This window comes from Oncorhynchus keta, unplaced genomic scaffold (genome assembly GCF_023373465.1).
Source record: "Oncorhynchus keta strain PuntledgeMale-10-30-2019 unplaced genomic scaffold, Oket_V2 Un_contig_5015_pilon_pilon, whole genome shotgun sequence".
Taxonomy (NCBI): domain Eukaryota; kingdom Metazoa; phylum Chordata; class Actinopteri; order Salmoniformes; family Salmonidae; genus Oncorhynchus; species Oncorhynchus keta.
Genome location: NW_026288077.1, coordinates 1 through 21,471, shown reverse-complemented (window position 1 = coordinate 21,471; position 21,471 = coordinate 1). Strand labels below are relative to the sequence as shown.

General features: G+C 43.6%; 1 protein-coding gene and 2 non-coding genes across 50 annotated transcripts; all 3 read left to right on the top strand.

Moving 5' to 3' along the window:
* Nucleotides 1-80: 80 nt before the first annotated feature.
* On the top strand, nt 81-15,029 carry cct2 (chaperonin containing TCP1, subunit 2 (beta)). 48 transcript variants are annotated; one of them, XM_052509838.1, is made up of 18 exons: nt 81-223; nt 1,262-1,336; nt 2,902-2,967; nt 3,654-3,765; nt 4,877-4,953; nt 5,233-5,345; nt 5,987-6,189; nt 6,925-7,025; nt 7,288-7,415; nt 9,746-9,969; nt 10,546-10,674; nt 10,818-11,021; nt 11,311-12,261; nt 12,312-12,616; nt 12,773-13,097; nt 13,923-13,977; nt 14,028-14,082; nt 14,293-15,029. In XM_052509838.1, the coding sequence occupies exons 1-13, from the start codon at nt 221-223 to the stop codon at nt 11,454-11,456; spliced, it is 1,581 nt and encodes a 526-aa protein (XP_052365798.1). In that variant the 5' UTR covers nt 81-220; the 3' UTR covers nt 11,457-12,261; nt 12,312-12,616; nt 12,773-13,097; nt 13,923-13,977; nt 14,028-14,082; nt 14,293-15,029. The 48 variants fall into 48 exon arrangements, with proteins under 48 accessions (XP_052365798.1, XP_052365794.1, XP_052365791.1 ...); XM_052509834.1 differs by having other exon boundaries at nt 12,773-13,147; XM_052509831.1 differs by having other exon boundaries at nt 12,773-13,197.
* On the top strand, nt 6,444-6,585 carry LOC127925074 (small nucleolar RNA SNORA47). The gene has a single exon (XR_008119642.1). It is a non-coding gene; the product is annotated as a small nucleolar RNA SNORA47 (small nucleolar RNA).
* LOC127925073 (small nucleolar RNA SNORA47) lies at nt 10,139-10,280 on the top strand. The gene has a single exon (XR_008119641.1). It is a non-coding gene; the product is annotated as a small nucleolar RNA SNORA47 (small nucleolar RNA).
* Nucleotides 15,030-21,471: the final 6,442 nt, after the last annotated feature.

Genomic DNA, 21,471 nt, shown 5'->3' with positions numbered 1-21,471 from the left:
AATCTGCAAAATACTCTCTAAATTAGGTGTATTTTATTTAGCGCATCCTAAATGCCGGATCAGCAGAGAGGAGAGATATTGTACCAAAAGTGCAAACGCTGCCCCCCGGGGCTACAAAATCGAATGCACCTTTGCTCTGGCGTGTCCTTACGTAGCTGCGTCACTCCTATCTGTTCCTTCCCGGTGCGTGCAAGGCGTCCGCTATCAACTCACAGAAATCATGGTAAGCGAACCTCTTTGTTCCGTTTATAAACATTTTTATTTCAACGACATTATTGTAATCGTTAACTACACTGAGTAAAAACAACATTATCTTAAACTTGCAGTATCTTGCATAAATATGGGTTTTTGTTCATTTCTTTATTTCTGACGGGTGTAACGTTGACCGAGGAAGCACATGGGTCCTGGACGCAGCCAACTAGTTAGCTAGCATGCTAAGGTAGCCGGTTAGCTAATAGCGTCATGTGGTAATTTTATGTGGATGGCATTATGTGATCAACAGAAAAATCAAGCCTGATGTAGAAACAATTCATTTTCACCTGAAACCAGATTAACTTTGAATGAACGTAGCAGTAGTTATTATTTATTGCAACTTGCTAAGGGGTTGAGCTAACGAGCTAAGCTACATTGTCTCCCGTCAGTATCCCTAGATTTGTAGTTAGCTAACTAATTGTTGGGCTTGGCCATCTAACAGTAGCATGACACGACAAATTTCGAAGTTTTCATGTTCTTGCACAGACACAACTAGGAAGGCTACATGGCTAGCTATAGCGTTTGTCAAAACGCACTTAGTTTGGGCCACAAAGCTTCTAGCGGTTTCTTAGGAGCAGTGGGTGGAGTCATCAACTGGTCCTTGTTACAGCGCCATGCTACTGCTGTTCAGACATACAAGTCCACCTATGACCATGTATGGTCGGCGATGTACAGTTTTGAGTTTGATAATAAAACATTTTGTTGTTGATTTGACACAAATGTAAGCATGAGTCTAGACATTTCAATGCATCATTCACATCAACTGTCAAATTATGTCAGCAGCCCTTGGCTTCTTACACATGTTCGTCATCTTGACACTACCATAATTATGTATATTTCTTTGACCTAATTAATTTATTATCATAGAGATTGTCAAAAGATGTAACTTTACACAAGCATTCACCAGTTTGCATTGCGTCGGGTGTGTGACTCTGGCAAGATTGCGTTGTCTGAGGGGTGTGTGACTCTGGCAAGATTGCGTTGTCTGAGATCCTAACCTGTCTTGCAGGCGTCCCTATCCATGGCCCCAGTGAACATCTTCAGACAAGGAGCTGACGAGGAGAAAGCTGAGACCGCCCGTCTGGTGAGTTGAGTGCTCTGTGATGTTTATGTTACATTAGTATATTATCCCCCTTTCCCTTTATATTATTCTACATTAATAGTTGCTTTTCTACTGTACCATTCATTTATAACAATGTTTTGTAATGTTGTCACGATACCAACATTTTACATACGGTACCAGGCCAACGGTACCAGGCCAAGTATCGCGATACCACAGGGGAAACATTTCAGTGGCCTAATGTCCTGTTTGTCCCTTCCCTCCGACTCTTGTTCCCATATTCTAAACATTATACACGTGCTACACGCAAACATATGTCACTGATATTCACACCTCTACTCAGAACAACACATAGAATTTAACTTCACACTGTATAATAGAATACGGCATAGAACAGCTGATTTGCTCATATTGGCAAAGACCGATCTGTGATCTGATTGGAGGAATGGGAGGAAGGAATATACATGCATAATGATCTGGATGTCATCTTAGCAGTAAGGAGAAAACACTGCCTGAAACCTCCCTCTCAGAAACACTCACACGCACATCGTTCTCTCTGCCGCTAACACTTGCATCGTTCCCTCTGCCGCTAACACGCGCATCGTTCTCTCAACCGCTAACACGCGCATCGTCCTCTCAACCGCTAACACGCGCATCGTCCTCTCAACCGCTAACACGCGCATCGTCCTCTCAACCGCTAACACGCGCATCGTTCTCTCAACCGCTAACACGCGCATCGTTCTCTCAACCGCTAACACGCGCATCGTTCTCTCAACCGCTAACACGCGCATCGTTCTCTCAACCGCTAACACGCGCATCGTTCTCTCAACCGCTAACACGCGCATCGTCCTCTCAACCGCTAACACGCGCATCGTCCTCTCAACCGCTAACACGCACAGATGAGTGATGGCTGGAAGAGGATGCAGCTGACAAACTGCAGCTCCCACACCTGATATGTGCATGAAAGTCAAGTGGACATTATTGAACCAGCACATACAAGAGACTAGTGGCTGTTTAAAAAATAAAATACAAAACTGGCTTTATTAACATTACAGGTGTCAGTTGTAGGGCTGAAAAATGTGGTAGTATCATATGAAATGGTTGTACGCTATTCAAGTATTCTAAAATGTGGTAGTATCATATGAAATGGTACTACGCTATTCAAGTATTCTAAAATGTTGGATTCATAAAACGTTTTGGTACTGTGATATTACCGGTATATTCTGCTACACTGTTTTGGTACTGTGATATTACCGGTATATCGTGCTACACTAATGTTATGGTACTGTGATATTACCGGTATATTCTGCTACACTGTTTTGGTACTGTGATATTACCGGTATATTCTGCTACACTAATGTTTTGGTACTGTGATATTACCGGTATATTCTGCTACACTGTTTTGGTACTGTGATATTACCGGTATATCGTGCTACACTAATGTTATGGTACTGTAATATTACCGGTATATCGTGCTACACTGATGTTTTGGTCCTGTGATATTACCGGTATATCGTGCTACACTGATGTTTTGGTCCTGTGATATTACCGGTATATCGTGCTACACTAATGTTTTGGGTTTTCTCCAGTCGTCCTTCATCGGTGCCATCGCCATTGGAGATCTGGTGAAGAGTACCTTGGGACCAAAAGGAATGGTATGCATCACTCAGCAAGTCTGTCATTGACATCAATTAATTATTCATACCAAATTCCCAATTATGAACAATTATACTAACAAACACAAAAAGAAACAATCCCTAAGTGACTTGATAAACTCAACTAGAACAAAGGTATAGTTTGCATGGCTCAAACTCACATTGACTGTCCGTCCCCAAAGCCAACGCCCCCTTTGGCCGCCTTTCCTTCCAGTTCTCTGCTGCCAATGACTGGAACGAATTGCAAAAGTCATCAAGCTGGAGACTTATATCTCCCTCAACAACTTTAAGCATCAGCTGTCAGAGCAGCTTACCGATCACTGCACCTGAACACAGCCCATCTGTAAATAGCCCACCCAACTACCTCATCCCCAAATTGTTATTTCTTTATTTTTGCTCGTTTGCACCCCAGTATCTCTAGTGTTAATGCTAAATTGTATTTTGTATTATGGCCTATTTATTGCCTTACCTCCCAAATCTTACTACATTTGCACACACTGTACATAGATGTTTCTAATGTGTTATTGACTGTACGTTTGTTTATGTGTAACTCTGTATTGTTTCTGTCGCACTGTGTTGCTTTCTCTTGGCCAGGTTGCAGTTGTAAATGAGAACTTGTTCTCAACTGGCCCACCTGGTTAAATAAAAAATATATATATATATATAAATAAATAACAACCTTGCAGGACAAGATCCTTATCGGAGGTGGCAGGGAGGGAACTGTTACAGTCACCAATGATGGGGCCACCATCCTCAAAGCCATCGGAGTGGACAACCCCGCTGCCAAAGTGTTGGTTGGTGAGTTTTGATGTTCACCAGTGTTAGCAGTTGATGTTACTCTTAAATAACACGGACCCCAAAGCAAATCAGGGGGAGGAGAATAGGATTTATTCAAAGAGGAATTGTTCATTCTCCCCTGTCCTCAGTGATTCTCTCCTGTAATTCTCCCCACAGAACAAGGGGACAGGATGTACTTCATAACCCAGCCCTAGCCTGTGGTTGAGGAATTATAATTCCCTGAAATGAAACTGGGCCCATGGCTAAATAACAAGTATCCTATTTCAGGTTCAATGTATAAACAATTTGGACCAATGAGAACTTGCCATGTAGCTATGAGTCCCGGACTGAAATTCCTCCCATGTCTCTGACCCATTGATCGTTAATCCCCTATTACATAAAAAACACTATTTCCATTGGTCGTTAATCCCCTATTACATAAAAACACTATTTCCATTGATCGTTAATCCCCTATTACATAAAAACACTATTTCCATTGATCGTTATTACTCTGACTTTTCCTCCTCTTGACCTCTGCGTTGTGTATTTCTCTGGTTGGTGAGTGTTGTGTTCACCAGTTGAACTATGTGGCTGTAGGGAAATATGAAAGGCCTTCACACGGTATAATGCTGCTCCCCAAGGCAGTGGCCCTCTGCTATGCTGTCTTTCTGGACACTGTTGTTGTCCTCTCTGGTCCTTTAGTCCTCCTGTCTTCCAGACATGTCCTAGACCCTCTCTGATCCTTTACACCTTCTGTCTTCCAGACATGTCCTAGACCCTCTCTGATCCTTTACACCTTCTGTCTTCCAGACATGTCCTAGACCCTCTCTGATCCTTTACACCTTCTGTCTTCCAGACATGTCCTAGACCCTCTCTGGTCCTTTAGTCCTCCTTTCTTCCAGACATGTCCTAGACCCTCTCTGATCCTTTACACCTTCTGTCTTCCAGACATGTCCTAGACCCTCTCTGATCCTTTACACCTTCTGTCTTCCAGACATGTCCAAGACCCTCTCTGGTCCTTTAGTCCTCCTGTCTTCCAGACATGTCCTAGACCCTCTCTGATCCTTTACACCTTCTGTCTTCCAGACATGTCCAAGACCCTCTCTGATCCTTTAGTCCTTCTGTCTTCCAGACATGTCCAAGACCCAGGATGATGAGGTTGGAGATGGCACCACCTCTGTCACGGTATTGGCTGCTGAACTGCTCAGGGTAAGAGTGGATGATTTACTTAACAACCCTTAATCACCCTCTTCAGCACATCTAGCTAATACTGTATTTCACATCGCAGTCTGTTGTGAAGAGATTAACTCCTGGGAGTAAAACCGTTATCAACACCAGCTGTAGTGTGTTGTCTTGGTGATACTTCCTTAAGTTATCAACGATCCAATAACAAATGCATGTTTTTTTTTTTTTTTTTTTTTTTTCGTTGCAAAATGGGTTTTCTACGGTGTACCCAAATGAATACAACCCTGGTGTCTTGTCTTTTAGGAAGCTGAGCTCCTCATCGCCAAGAAGATCCACCCCCAGATCATAATCTCTGGCTGGAGGAAGGCCACCCAGGCAGCCCGCCAGGCTCTGAAGGAGGCTGCTGTGGATCATGGGTAGGCCTTCAATGATGAAGCATTTCTAGATGTCATGTTTAACTACGAGGTCTCTATCACACAACTCCGCTAATGTCATGAGATGTTATACGTTCTTAATAGGCTCTTACATAGATGAGTAATCACCCATCCAAAAGCATAAAGAAAGACTACACACATTGCTAAGCTGTGAAAAATACCATCCTACCCCCCCTCCTGTTTATTCCCCTCCTCCCCCTGTTTATTCCCCTCCTCCTCCTGTTTATTCTCCTCCTCCTCCTGTTTATTCTCCTCCTCCTCCTGTTTATTCTCCTCCTCCTCCTGTTTATTCTCCTCCTCCTCCTGTTTATTCTCCTCCTCCTCCTGTTTATTCTCCTCCTCCTGTTTATTCTCCTCCTCCCTCCTGTTTATTCTCCTCCTCCCTCCTGTTTATTCTCCTCCTCCCTCCTGTTTATTCTCCTCCTCCCTCCTGTTTATTCTCCTCCTCCCTCCTGTTTATTCTCCTCCTCCCTCCTGTTTATTCTCCTCCTCCCTCCTGTTTATTCTCCTCCTCCCTCCTGTTTATTCTCCTCCTCCCTCCTGTTTATTCTCCCTCTCCTCTTGTTTATTCTCCCTCTCCTCTTGTTTATTCTCCCTCTCCTCCTGTTTATTCTCCCCCTCAGTAACGACCAGGTGAAGTTCCAGGAGGACCTCCTGAACATCTCCCGCACCACCCTGTCGTCCAAGCTGCTGACCCACCACAAGGACCACTTTGCCAAGCTGGCTGTGGAGGCTGTGCTCCGGCTGAAGAGCTCCGGTAACCTGGAGGCCATCCACGTCATCAAGAAGCTCGGAGGCAGCCTCATCGACTCCTACCTGGACGAGGGTGAGACCACTGGGGAGGCTGATGCATATTCTCTGCCTCTGACAGAAAACAGCAGTTGGTCTCATCTGGGTCATATTCATTCGGGTACCAAACGGAAATAAAACTGACTGAAACGGGGAGGGATTACCTGAAGATGACCAATAAGAAACGTTGTCGGGGGGGTTCACGTTGCTAAACCTTTGCTACGGTGTGACCTAATGAAGAGGTCTAAAGAGCTCTAGTCTGACCCAGAGCTGTGCGTGTGTAGGGGCTCTAGGAGGATTGAGAAGGTGTAGCAGCTTCACACTGTGCTGTTATTACTGGTTAATAACCTCCTACATGAAAATCAGGTCGACTCAGCAAACTGGCTTCATGAGACCTTCATTACAGCCAATGTTGCGTCTGTGCACAAAACTAGTGGACTGTGTGTAATATATATTATATATACACTGCTCAAAAAAATAAAGGGAACACTAAAATAACACATCCTAGATCTGAATGAAATATTCTTATTAAATACAGAAATGTGATTGACTTGGAGTTACATTGTGTTGTTTAAGTGTTCCCTTTATTTTTTTGAGCAGTGTATATGTGGGTATATATATGTGTGTGTGTGTGTGTGATATATATATGTGTGTGTGTGTGTGTGTGAACATTAATTATAATAAACCACTCTCTTAGTTAGAGGACAGATTGTTCTAACATCTACTCTGTGTTGTGTTTTAATGTAGCTTCATGTGTTGGTTGTCTCGCTAGGCTTTCTGCTGGACAAGAAGATTGGTGTGAACCAGCCCAAGAGGCTGGAGAACGTCAACATCCTCATCTCCAACACTGGCATGGACACCGATAAGATCAAGGTTTGCCCTTTTTATTTGCTCTCAGGGTTACAGACCAGCAATTCTTTATCAAATCAGGAAGTCAACTGTAAACTCCTGTTCCAATTTTCCTCTTTGGAAAAACAACAGGGAACATGTTTTTGTTTTTAAATTCCAGCTGAGTGAATCTGATTTAAATCCGTCCCTGATATTCATCCCTACTATCTCCTATTAGCCTCTTAAGAAGTGTTGTGAAAATCCCCCTTTCCGTTTGTAACCAACCAGCTGTGTGGTCTTGTGTCAGATCTTCGGCTCCAGAGTGCGTGTGGACTCCACGGCCAAGGTGGCGGAGATAGAGATGGCTGAGAAGGAGAAGATGAAGGAGAAGGTGGAACGGATCCTCAAGCACGGGATCAACTGCTTCATCAACAGGTACACACACACACACCACACCACCCCACACACACACACACGCACGTACTAAGTACATACATACACACACACCACACCACACACACACACCACCCCACACACACCACCCCACACACACACGCACGTACTAAGTACATACACACACACACCACACGCACGTACCATGTACACACACCACACACGCACACACACACATGTACTAAGTACATACACACCACAAACACACCACACACACACGTACTAAGTACATACACACACACACACCCCACGCACATACTAAGTACACACGTACACCACACTACACCACACACACCCCAACGCATGTACTAAGTACATACGCACACCACACTACACCACACACACACGCATGTACTAAGTACATACACTACACCACACTACACCACACACACACACTAAGTACATACACACACCACACTACACCACACACACACACTAAGTACATACACACACCACACTACACCACACACACACACTAAGTACATACACACACCACACTACACCACACACACACACTAAGTACATACACACACCACACTACACCACACACACACACTAAGTACATACACACACCACACTACACCACACACACACACTAAGTACATACACACACCACACTACACCACACACACACACTAAGTACATACACACCACACACCACAAACACACCACACACACACGTACTAAGTACATACACACACACACACCACACACACACCCCACGCACATACTAAGTACATACGCACACCACACTACACCACACACACACACTAAGTACATACACACACCACACTACACCACACTCCACACACTAAGTACATACACACACACACACTACACACACACCCCACGCACACACTAAGTACATACACACACACACACTACACCACACACACGTACTAAGTACATACACACACACACACACACACACACACCCCACGCACATACTAAGTACATACACACACCACACTACACCACACTACACCACACTACACCACACTACACCACACTACACCACACTACACCACACTACACCACACTACACCACACTACACCACACACCACACTACCACACCACACACCACACTACACCACACCACACTACACCACACCACACCACTACACCACACACACCACACTACACCACACTACACCACACTACACCACACCACACTACACACTACACACACTACTAAGTACACCACACTACACACACACACCCCACGCACATACTAAGTACACACAGTACACCACACTACACCACACACACCACACTACACACACCACACTACACCACACTACACCACACTACACCACACTACACCACACACACACACTACACCACACTACACCACACTACACCACACTACACCACACTACACCACACTACACCACACTACACCACACTACACCACACTACACCACACACACCACACTACTAAGTACATACACACACACACCCCACGCACATACTAAGTACACACCACACTACACCACACTACACCACACTACACCACACTACACCACACTACACCACACTACACCACACTACACCACACTACACCACACTACACCACACTACACCACACTAGTACATACACACACACACACACCCACGCACATACTAAGTACACACGTACACCACACTACACCACACTACACCACACACACACACACTACATACACCACACTACACCACACTACACCACACTACACCACACTACACCACACTACACCACACACACCACACTACACCACACCACACCACACTACACCACACTACACCACACTACACCACACTACACACACACACCCCACGCACATACTACACACACGTACACCACACGTACACCACACTACACCACACTACACCACACTACACCACACTACACCACACTACACCACACTACACCACACTACACCACACTACACCACACTACACCACACTACACCACACTACACCACACTACACCACACCACACCACACTACACCACACTACACCACACTACACCACACACCCCACGCACATACTACCACACGTACACCACACTACACCACACCACACCACACCACACCACACCACACCACACTACACCACACTACACCACTACACCACACTACACCACACTACACCACACTACACCACACTACACCACACTACACCACACACACACACACATGTACTAAGTACAAGTTCACCTATTCATCAAGGGTTTTTCCAGTGATGTGAGTAATGTAGTAATGTAGTAATGTAGTAATGTAGTAATGTAGTAATGTAGTAATGTAGTAATCAATAAGGATTGATCACCAGACAGCTGATCTACAACTACCCAGAGCAGCTGTTTGCTGCGGCAGGCGTCATGGCCATAGAACACGCAGACTTCTCCGGAGTGGAGCGCCTGGCTCTCGTCACGGGGGGAGAGATCACGTCCACCTTCGACCACCCCGAGCTGGTGAAGTTGGGCCACTGCAAGCTGATCGAGGAGGTGATGATCGGCGAGGACACTCTGATCCACTTCTCAGGAGTGGCCATGGGTCAGTGATACAACGGCTGACTTACAAATGGGTTATACTTCTGAGGTTTATAGGAGGATAACGGCTTGATGGTCAGGGATTTATCCTCCTCGTGTTTTCTCTGGATTGTAAGTCCTGACCATCTTTGCCTCTCCCAGGTGAGGTGTGTGTGTGCGTGTGTAGGGGCTCTGGGAGGATTGAGAAGGTGTAGCAGCTTCACACTGTGCTGTTATTACTGGTTAATAACCTCCTAAATGAAAAACAGGTCGACGCAGCAAACTGGCTTCATGACACCTTCATTACAGCCAATGTTGCGTCTGTGCACAAAACTAGTGGACTGTGTGTGTATATATATATATATACACATATACTGCTCAAAAACATAAAGGGAACATAAATAACACATCCTAGATCTGAATGAAATATTCTTTAATACAGAAGTGTGGTTGAGTGGCCATGGGTCAGTGATACAACGGCTGACTTACAAATGGTTTATACTTCTGAGGTTTATAGGAGGATAACGGCTTGATGGTCAGGGATTTATCCTCCTCGTGTTTTCTCTGGATTGTAAGTCCTGACCATCTTTGCCTCTCCCAGGTGAGGCGTGTACCGTGGTGCTGCGTGGAGCCACACAGCAGATCCTGGACGAGGCCGAGAGGTCTCTCCACGATGCCCTGTGTGTCCTGGCTCAGACCGTCAAGGAGACACGTACCGTCTACGGAGGAGGTGAGGTCTACACACACACACACACTGCCCATCTACATGGATACTGTGGGGAAATAACAGGCTGAAAGTCCAACAACAAGCTCAACACAGCCCCCCTACTGTCTGAACCCAGTGTGAGAATCACCACTCTGCTGTCCCTCCAGGCTGCTCTGAGATGCTGATGGCCAAGGTGGTGACAGACCTGGCTCTCAGGACACCGGGCAAAGAGGCTGTGGCCATGGAGTCCTTCGCCAAAGCTCTTCGGATGCTGCCCACCATCATCGCAGACAACGCCGGCTACGACAGCGCCGATCTGGTGGCCCAGCTGAGAGCTGCTCACCAGGAGGGGAAAACCACCATGGGTCTGAGTGAGTACCGTCTCAGGACACCTCCGCTCTCCTAGATGTTTCAAACCGGGCTTTTGGCATGTGCCTCATTCTCCTTCCTTTTGACCTGTGACCTTTTTTTTTTCTTCTTCTTGTAGTCATTTTATTTGAACGGGGCCAGATTAATTAAAACAGATTGAATATGTGAATCCGATACATCACACCATCACACTTAGGCTCGTGTGTGTGTGTGTGTGTGTGTGTGTGTGTGTGTGTGTGTGTGTGTGTGTGTGTGTGTGTGTGTGTGTGTGTGTGTCCCCGGGTCCCTCAGATATGAACCAGGGTACCATCGGTGACATGTCAGAGATGGGGGTGACGGAGAGCTTCCAGGTCAAGAGGCAGGTTCTGCTGTCTGCTGCCGAGGCTGCAGAGATGATCCTCCGTGTCGACAACATCATCAAGGCTGCGCCCAGGTGAGGACCAACACCTGACACACACACACCCTGCAGCTCTCTTTTATTGTTCCAGATATCCCAGAAATCCTTGCTGTAGGTGCAGTCAAATGCCTGACTTAAACCTCCATTCCTGGCATGCACGCTGTCTCCCTGTTCTCCTGTCTGTTATGGAGGGATAACAGGTCCAGTGTCTTCCACTACCAGAATGTTCTCCTGTCTGGAGGGATAACAGGTCCAGTGTCTTCCACTACCAGAATGTTCTCCTGTCTGGAGGGATAACAGGTCCAGTGTCTTCCACTACCAGAATGTTCTCCTGTCTGTTATGGAGGGATAACAGGTCCAGTGTCTTCCACTACCAGAATGTTCTCCTGTCTGTTATGGAGGGATAACAGGTCCAGTGTCTTCCACTACCAGAATGTTCTCCTGTCTGTTATGGAGGGATAACAGGTCCAGTGTCTTCCACTACCAGAATGTTCTCCTGTCTGTTATGGAGGGATAACAGGTCCAGTGTCTTCCACTACCAGAATGTTCTCCTGTCTGTTATGGAGGGATAACAGGTCCAGTGTCTTCCACTACCAGAATGTTCTCCTGTCTGTTATGGAGGGATAACAGGTCCAGTGTCTTCCACTACCAGAATGTTCTGCTGTCTGGAGGGATAACAGGTCCAGTGTCTTCCACTACCAGAATGTTCTCCTGTCTGTTATGGAGGGATAACAGGTCCAGTGTCTTCCACTACCAGAATGTTCTCCTGTCTGTTATGGAGGGATAACAGGTCCAGTGTCTTCCACTACCAGAATGTTCTCCTGTCTGTTATGGAGGGATAACAGGTCCAGTGTCTTCCGCTACCAGAATGTTCTCCTGTCTGGAGGGATAACAGGTCCAGTGTCTTCCACTACCAGAATGTTCTCCTGTCTGGAGGGATAACAGGTCCAGTGTCTTCCACTACCAGAATGTTCTCCTGTCTGGAGGGATAACAGGTCCAGTGTCTTCCACTACCAGAATGTTCTCCTGTCTGTTATGGAGGGATAACAGGTCCAGTGTCTTCCACTACCAGAATGTTCTCCTGTCTGGAGGGATAACAGGTCCAGTGTCTTCCACTACCAGAATGTTCTCCTGTCTGGAGGGATAACAGGTCCAGTGTCTTCCACTACCAGAATGTTCTCCTGTCTGGAGGGATAACAGGTCCAGTGTCTTCCACTACCAGAATGTTCTCCTGTCTGGGAGGGATAACAGGTCCAGTGTCTTCCACTACCAGAATGTTCTGCTGTCTGTTATGGAGGGATAACAGGTCCAGTGTCTTCCGCTACCAGAATGTTCTGCTGTCTGGAGGGATAACAGGTCCAGTGTCTTCCACTACCAGAATGTTCTCCTGTCTGTTATGGAGGGATAACAGGTCCAGTGTCTTCCACTACCAGAATGTTCTCCTGTCTGTTATGGAGGGATAACAGGTCCAGTGTCTTCCACTACCAGAATGTTCTCCTGTCTGTTATGGAGGGATAACAGGTCCAGTGTCTTCCACTACCAGAATGTTCTCCTGTCTGTTATGGAGGGATAACAGGTCCAGTGTCTTCCACTACCAGAATGTTCTCCTGTCTGTTATGGAGGGATAACAGGTCCAGTGTCTTCCACTACCAGAATGTTCTGCTGTCTGGAGGGATAACAGGTCCAGTGTCTTCCACTACCAGAATGTTCTGCTGTCTGGAGGGATAACAGGTCCAGTGTCTTCCACTACCAGAATGTTCTGCTGTCTGGAGGGATAACAGGTCCAGTGTCTTCCACTACCAGAATGTTCTGCTGTCTGGAGGGATAACAGGTCCAGTGTCTTCCACTACCAGAATGTTCTGCTGTCTGGAGGGATAACAGGTCCAGTGTCTTCCACTACCAGAATGTTCTCCTGTCTGTTATGGAGGGATAACAGGTCCAGTGTCTTCCACTACCAGAATGTTCTCCTGTCTGTTATGGAGGGATAACAGGTCCAGTGTCTTCCACTGCCAGAATGTTCTGCTGTCTGGAGGGATAACAGGTCCAGTGTCTTCCACTACCAGAATGTTCTGCTGTCTGGAGGGATAACAGGTCCAGTGTCTTCCACTACCAGAATGTTCTGCTGTCTGGAGGGATAACAGGTCCAGTGTCTTCCACTACCAGAATGTTCTCCTGTCTGTTATGGAGGGATAACAGGTCCAGTGTCTTCCACTGCCAGAATGTTCTGCTGTCTGGAGGGATAACAGGTCCAGTGTCTTCCACTACCAGAATGTTCTGCTGTCTGGAGGGATAACAGGTCCAGTGTCTTCCACTGCCAGAATGTTCTGCTGTCTGTTATGGAGGGATAACAGGTCCAGTGTCTTCCACTACCAGAATGTTCTGCTGTCTGGAGGGATAACAGGTCCAGTGTCTTCCACTACCAGAATGTTCTCCTGTCTGTTATGGAGGGATAACAGGTCCAGTGTCTTCCACTACCAGAATGTTCTCCTGTCTGGAGGGATAACAGGTCCAGTGTCTTCCACTACCAGAATGTTCTCCTGTCTGTTATGGAGGGATAACAGGTCCAGTGTCTTCCGCTACCAGAATGTTCTGCTGTCTGGAGGGATAACAGGTCCAGTGTCTTCCGCTACCAGAATGTTCTCCTGTCTGTTATGGAGGGATAACAGGTCCAGTGTCTTCCGCTACCAGAATGTTCTCCTGTCTGGAGGGATAACAGGTCCAGTGTCTTCCACTACCAGAATGTTCTCCTGTCTGTTATGGAGGGATAACAGGTCCAGTGTCTTCCACTACCAGAATGTTCTCCTGTCTGGAGGGATAACAGGTCCAGTGTCTTCCACTACCAGAATGTTCTCCTTTCTGTTATGGAGGGATAACAGGTCCAGTGTCTTCCACTACCAGAATGTTCTCCTGTCTGTTATGGAGGGATAACAGGTCCAGTATCTTCCGCTACCAGAATGTTCCTTGTAATTCTGCTTCTATCCTCAATGCCTGGTTCATTCTGATTGGTCAAGTCTACAGATGGCAGTCTACCACATGACTAGAGTAGAGCATCCTTGTTTTCCCAAACTGCTTTGCAGTAGACAGTCAAAAACATGTTTTGCAAATGCAGTTGTTCTCATTTTGTACGTTGATCATTTGCTTACTGCTCTGAAATGGTGAGTAGGTTGTTTTCATTCCTGTAAAACGTAGTAATTCACCTTTATTACTGATTCCTCCCTCTTTCCCCTTGCAGGAAGCGAGTACCAGACCATCACCCCTGTTAATACCACCAGGAGGAAGAGGAGGGGGGGTGAGGAAGATGAGAGAGGGGAACAGGAGTTGCTGGTAGGGGAAGGGGAACAGAAAAGCCTGTATTTATGATACTCCTGTCCAAGGCTGTGTACCATACGTCACTTTGAAATAAAAAACCCTGATGTGTTCTGTACCGTTGTCCCAAAGTCAAAGCTTCAGTCTCTTTTGGTTGGTTAGTCTAAATGCTCCTTTTAGTCTGTCGGGGGTGTGTTACGAACCACTGCAGAGGCCAGACTGTCAACGCACTTGATATCTCATGCAGATGGCTGTATGGACATGTTTGTTTACTGAAATAATAATAAATAAAAAAACTCACTCTGAATCCGTGTCTGTGGAGTGTTTTATGCCCTGAGAACCTTAGTTTGAAATGTATATTTAGACTTTATAGATTTATATTTTATATTCATGATATAGATGGACTACTGACATATTAAGAATATTGATGTACTACTATAACATATTAATTGTATTGATGTACTACTATAACATTAATTGTATTGATGTACTACTATAACATATTAATTGTATTGATGTACTACTATAACATATTAATTGTATTGATGTACTACTATAACATATTAATTGTATTGATGTACTACTATAACATATTAATTGTATTGATGTACTACTATGACATATTAATTGTATTGATGTACTACTATAACATATTAATTGTATTGAGGTAGTACTATAACATTAATTGTATTGATGTACTACTATAACATATTAATTGTATTGATGTACTACTATAACATATTAATTGTATTGATGTACTACTATGACATATGAAGAATATTGATGTACTACTATAACATATGAAGAATATTGATGTACTACTATAACATATTAATTGTATTGATGTACTATAACATATTAATTGTATTGATGTACTACTATAACATATGAAGAATATTGATGTACTATAACATATGAAGAATATTGATGTACTACTATAACATATTAATTGTATTGATGTACTATAACATATGAAGAATATTGATGTACTACTATAACATATGAAGAATATTGATGTACTACTATAACATATTAATTGTATTGATGTACTACTATAACATATTAATTGTATTGATGTACTACTATAACATATTAATTGTATTGATGTACTATAACATATGAAGAATATTGATGTACTACTATAACATATTAATTGTATTGATGTACTACTATAACATATGAAGAATATTGATGTACTACTATAACATATGAAGAATATTGATGTACTACTATAACATTAATTGTATTGATGTACTACTATAACATATTAATTGTATTGATGTACTACTATAACATATTAATTGTATTGATGTACTACTATAACATATGAAGAATATTGATGTACTACTATAACATATGAAGAATATTGATGTACTACTATAACATATTAATTGTATTGATGTACTACTATAACATTAATTGTATTGATGTACTACTATAACATATTAATTGTATTGATGTACTACTATAACATATTAATTGTATTGATGTACTACTATAACATATGAAGAATATTGATGTACTACTATAACATATGAAGAATATTGATGTACTACTATAACATTAATTGTATTGATGTACTACTATAACATATTAATTGTATTGATGTACTACTATAACATATTAATTGTATTGATGTACTACTATAACATATGAAGAATATTGATGTACTACTATAACATATGAAGAATATTGATGTACTACTATAACATATGAAGAATATTGATGTACTACTATAACATATGAAGAATATTGATGTACTACTATAACATTAATTGTATTGATGTACTACTATAACATTAAGAATATTGATGTACTACTATAACATTAATTGTATTGATGTACTACTATAACATATTAATTGTATTGATGTACTACTATAACATATTAATTGTATTGATGTACTACTATAACATTAATTGTATTGATGTACTACTATAACATTAATTGTATTGATGTACTACTATAACATTAATTGTATTGATGTACTACTATAACATATTAATTGTATTGATGTACTACTATAACATATGAAGAATATTGATGTACTACTATAACATATTAATTGTATTGATGTACTACTATAACATTAATTGTATTGATGTACTACTATAACATTAATTGTATTGATGTACTACTATAACATATTAATTGTATTGATGTACTACTATAACATATGAAGAATATTGATGTACTTTTAAGGATATACAGTTGAAGTTGGAAGTTTACATACACCTTAGCCAAGTACATTTAAACTCAGTTTTTCACAATTCCTGATATTTAATCCTAGTAAAAATGCCATGTCTTAGGTCCATTAGGATCACCACTTTATTTTAAGAATGTGAAATGTCAGAATAATAGTTGCGAGTGATTTATTTCAGCTTTTATTTCTTTCATCACATTCCCAGTTGGTCAGAAGTTCACATACACTCAATTAGTATGTGGTAGCATTGCCTTTAAATTTAACTTGGGTCAAACAATTCGGGTAGCCTTCCACAAGCTTCCCACAATAAGTTGGGTGAATTTTGGCCCATTCCTCCTGACCGAGCTGGTGTAACTGAGTCAGGCTTGTAGGCCTCTGCTCGCACACGCTTTTTCAGTTCTGCCCACAAAGTTTCTATAGGATTGAGGTCAAGGCTTTGTGATGGCCACTCTAGTACCTTGACTTTGTTGTCCTTAAGCCATTTTGCCACAACTTTGGAAGTATGCTTGGGGTCATTGTCCATTTGGAAGACCCATTTGCGACCAAGCTTTAACTTCCTGACTGATGTCTTCAGATGTTGCTCCAGTACAGCCACATAATTTTCCCTCATGATGCCATTTATTTTGTGAAGTGCACCAGTCCCTCCTGCAGCAAAGCACCCCCACACCATGATGCTTCCACCCCCGTGCTTCATGGTTGGGGTGGTGTTCTTCGGCTTGCAAGCCTCCCCATTTTTTCTCCAGACATAACGATGGTCATTATGGCCAAACAGTTCTATTTTTGTTTAGTCAGACCAGAGGGCATTTCTCAAAAAAGTACGATCTTTGTCTCCATGTGCAGTTTTAAACCTTAGTCTGGCGGTTTTGGAGCAGTAGCTTCCTCCTTGCTTAGCGGCCTTTCAGGTTATGTCAATATAGGACTAATTTTACTGTGGATATATATACTTCTATGCCTGTTTCCTCCAGCATCTTCACAAGGTCCCTTGCTGTTGTTCTGGGATTGATTTGCACGTTTCGCAACAAAGTACGTTCATCTCTAGGAGACAGAACGCGTCTCCTTACTGAGCAGTATGATGGCTGTGTGGTCCCATAGTGTTTTATACTTGCGTACTATTGTTTGTACAGATGAACGTGGTATCTTCAGGCATTTGGAAATTCCTCCCAAGGATGAACCAGACTTGTGGAGGTCTACAAATCTTTTTCTAAGGTCTTGGCTGATTTCTTTAGATTTTCTCATGATGTCAAACCGACTTGCCAAAACTATAGTTTGTTAACAAGAAATTTGGAGTGGTTGAAAAACAAGTTTTAATGACTCAAGTGTACGTAAACTTCCGACTTCAACTGTAGATGTACTTACTATAACATATAAATTGTATTGATGATACTGTAACATATTAAGGATAGATTTATTTATTTATTTAACTAGCTAAGTCAGTTAAGAACTATTATTTACAATGGCGGCCAAACCTGAACAACGCTGGGTCAATTCAGCCTGGATTCCAACCAGGGCCTGTAGTGTTCACCTCTAGCACTGAGATGCAGTGCCTTAGACCGCTGCACCGCCCTATGGGACTCCCTATCACGGCCAGATGTGATACAGCCTGGATTCCAAACCAGGGCCTGTAGTGTTCACCTCTAGCACTGAGATGCAGTGCCTTAGACCGCTGCGCCACCCTATGGGACTCCCTATCACAGCCAGATGTGATACAGCCTGGATTCAAACCAGGGCCTGTAGTGTTCACCTCTAGCACTGAGATGCAGTGCCTTAGACCGCTGCGCCACCCTATGGGACTCCCTATCACGGCCAGATGTGATACAGCCTGGATTCAAACCAGGGCCTGTAGTGTTCACCTCTAGCACTGAGATGCAGTGCCTTAGACCGCTGCGCCACCCTATGGGACTCCCTATCACGGCCAGATGTGATACAGCCTGGATTCAAACCAGGGCCTGTAGTGTTCACCTCTAGCACTGAGATGCAGTGCCTTAGACCGCTGCGCCACCCTATGGGACTCCCTATCACGGCCAGATGTGATACAGCCTGGATTCAAACCAGGGCCTGTAGTGTTCACCTCTAGCACTGAGATGCAGTGCCTTAGACCGCTGCACCACCCTATGGGACTCCCTATCACGGCCAGATGTGATACAGCCTGGATTCAAACCAGGGCCTGTAGTGTTCACCTCTAGCACTGAGATGCAGTGCCTTAGACCGCTGCGCCACCCTATGGGACTCCCTATCACAGCCAGATGTGATACAGCCTGGATTCAAACCAGGGCCTGTAGTGTTCACCTCTAGCACTGAGATGCAGTGCCTTAGACCGCTGCGCCACCCTATGGGACTCCCTATCACGGCCAGATGTGATACAGCCTGGATTCAAACCAGGGCCTGTAGTGTTCACCTCTAGCACTGAGATGCAGTGCCTTAGACCGCTGCGCCACCCTATGGGACTCCCTATCACGGCCAGATGTGATACAGCCTGGATTCAAACCAGGGCCTGTAGTGTTCACCTCTAGCACTGAGATGCAGTGCCTTAGACCGCTGCGCCACCCTATGGGACTCCCTATCACGGCCAGATGTGATACAGCCTGGATTCAAACCAGGGCCTGTAGTGTTCACCTCTAGCACTGAGATGCAGTGCCTTTAGACCGCTGCACCACCCTATGGGACTCCCTATCACGGCCAGATGTGATACAGCCTGGTCATTCAAACCAGGGCCTGTAGTGTTCACCTCTAGCACTGAGATGCAGTGCCTTGACCGCTGCGCCACCCTATGGGACTCCCTATCACGGCCAGATGTGATACAGCCTGGATTCCAACCAGGGCCTGTAGTGTTCACCTCTAGCACTGAGATGCAGTGCCTTAGACCGCTGCACCACCCTATGGGACTCCCTATCACGGCCAGATGTGATACAGCCTGGATTCCAACCAGGGCCTGTAGTGTTCACCTCTAGCACTGAGATGCAGTGCCTTAGACCGCTGCGCCACCCTATGGGATTCAGCCTGGTTTCCAACCAGGGCCTGTAGTGTTCACCTCTAGCACTGAGATGCAGTGCCTTAGACCGCTGCGCCACCCTATGGGATTCAGCCTGGTTTCCAACCAAGGCCTGTAGTGTTCACCTCTAGCACTGAGATGCAGTGCCTTAGACCGCTGCGCCACCCGGAAGCCCAAATGTACTATAACATATTAAGGATATAGATGTACTATAACATATTAAGGATATAGATGTACTATAACATATTAAGGATATAGATGTACTATAACATATTAAGGATATAGATGTACTATAACATATTAAGGATATAGATGTACTATAACATATTAAGGATATAGATGTACTATAACATATTAAGGATATAGATGTACTATAACATATTAAGGATATAGATGTACTATAACATATTAAGGATATAGATGTACTATGACATATTAAGGATATAGATGTACTATAACACATTAAGGATATAGATGTACTATAACATATTAAGGATATAGATGTACTATAACACATTAAGGATATAGATGTACTATAACACATTAAGGATATAGATGTACTATAACATATTAAGGATATAGATGTACTATAATATATTAAGGATATAGATGTACTATAACATATTAAGGATATAGATGTACTATAACATATTAAGGATATAGATGTACTATAACATATTAAGGATATAGATGTACTATAACATATTAAGGATATAGATGTACTATAACATATTAAGGATATAGATGTACTATAACATATTAAGGATATAGATGTACTATAACATATTAAGGATATAGATGTACTATAACATATTAAGGATATAGATGTACTATAACATATTAAGGATATAGATGTACTATAACATATTAAGGATATAGATGTACTATAATGTTAAGGATATGACTCTATTTTTAACGTAACACCATGACAAGAAGACAATCACGCGTTTGACTCTGACATCTAAAGTCCCTTCTGTACACATTGTACTACCTGAGCTGCTTTTGGTTATCGTCTGATTGACTCTTTGATCTCTAGTAAACACGGGTATTTACCTAACGTGAACACCATTAGCAGGTCTCGGTCACCTCAACCTGAGAGTCTGGTAAACGTATCCAGATAGATGTTTAGACTAATATGGGAGGTGTTTTTATGTATATTTTGGAATCCAACAATCTCAAATACCCAGAATCAAGGAAGTACAATATCCACTTGAAAAAGCATTCAAGAATGCATCAATCCTGGACGTTACACATGCATAACACACAGATCCTCGTAGTTTTACTGTCTCTCTGTCATTTCCCCTGGAGGGATATGCTGGGCTGTGTTAGGGCTGGTCTTACTGGGATCAGAAGTCCATTGGGGAATATCAATTGCGTTTCTCTGACTCCTCACCTCCAAATCCATTGAATGAGAATTCAGAGGAGGCATAAAGAGAGGACGTGAGGAATCAAGGAAATGAGATCCACCCATTTTCACCTCCTCCCTTTCCTCTCAGTGCTGAACGGCAGCCAGACAGCCTGTGTTCAGTGAGCGTCTGGTCTGCAGCAGCCACTGAC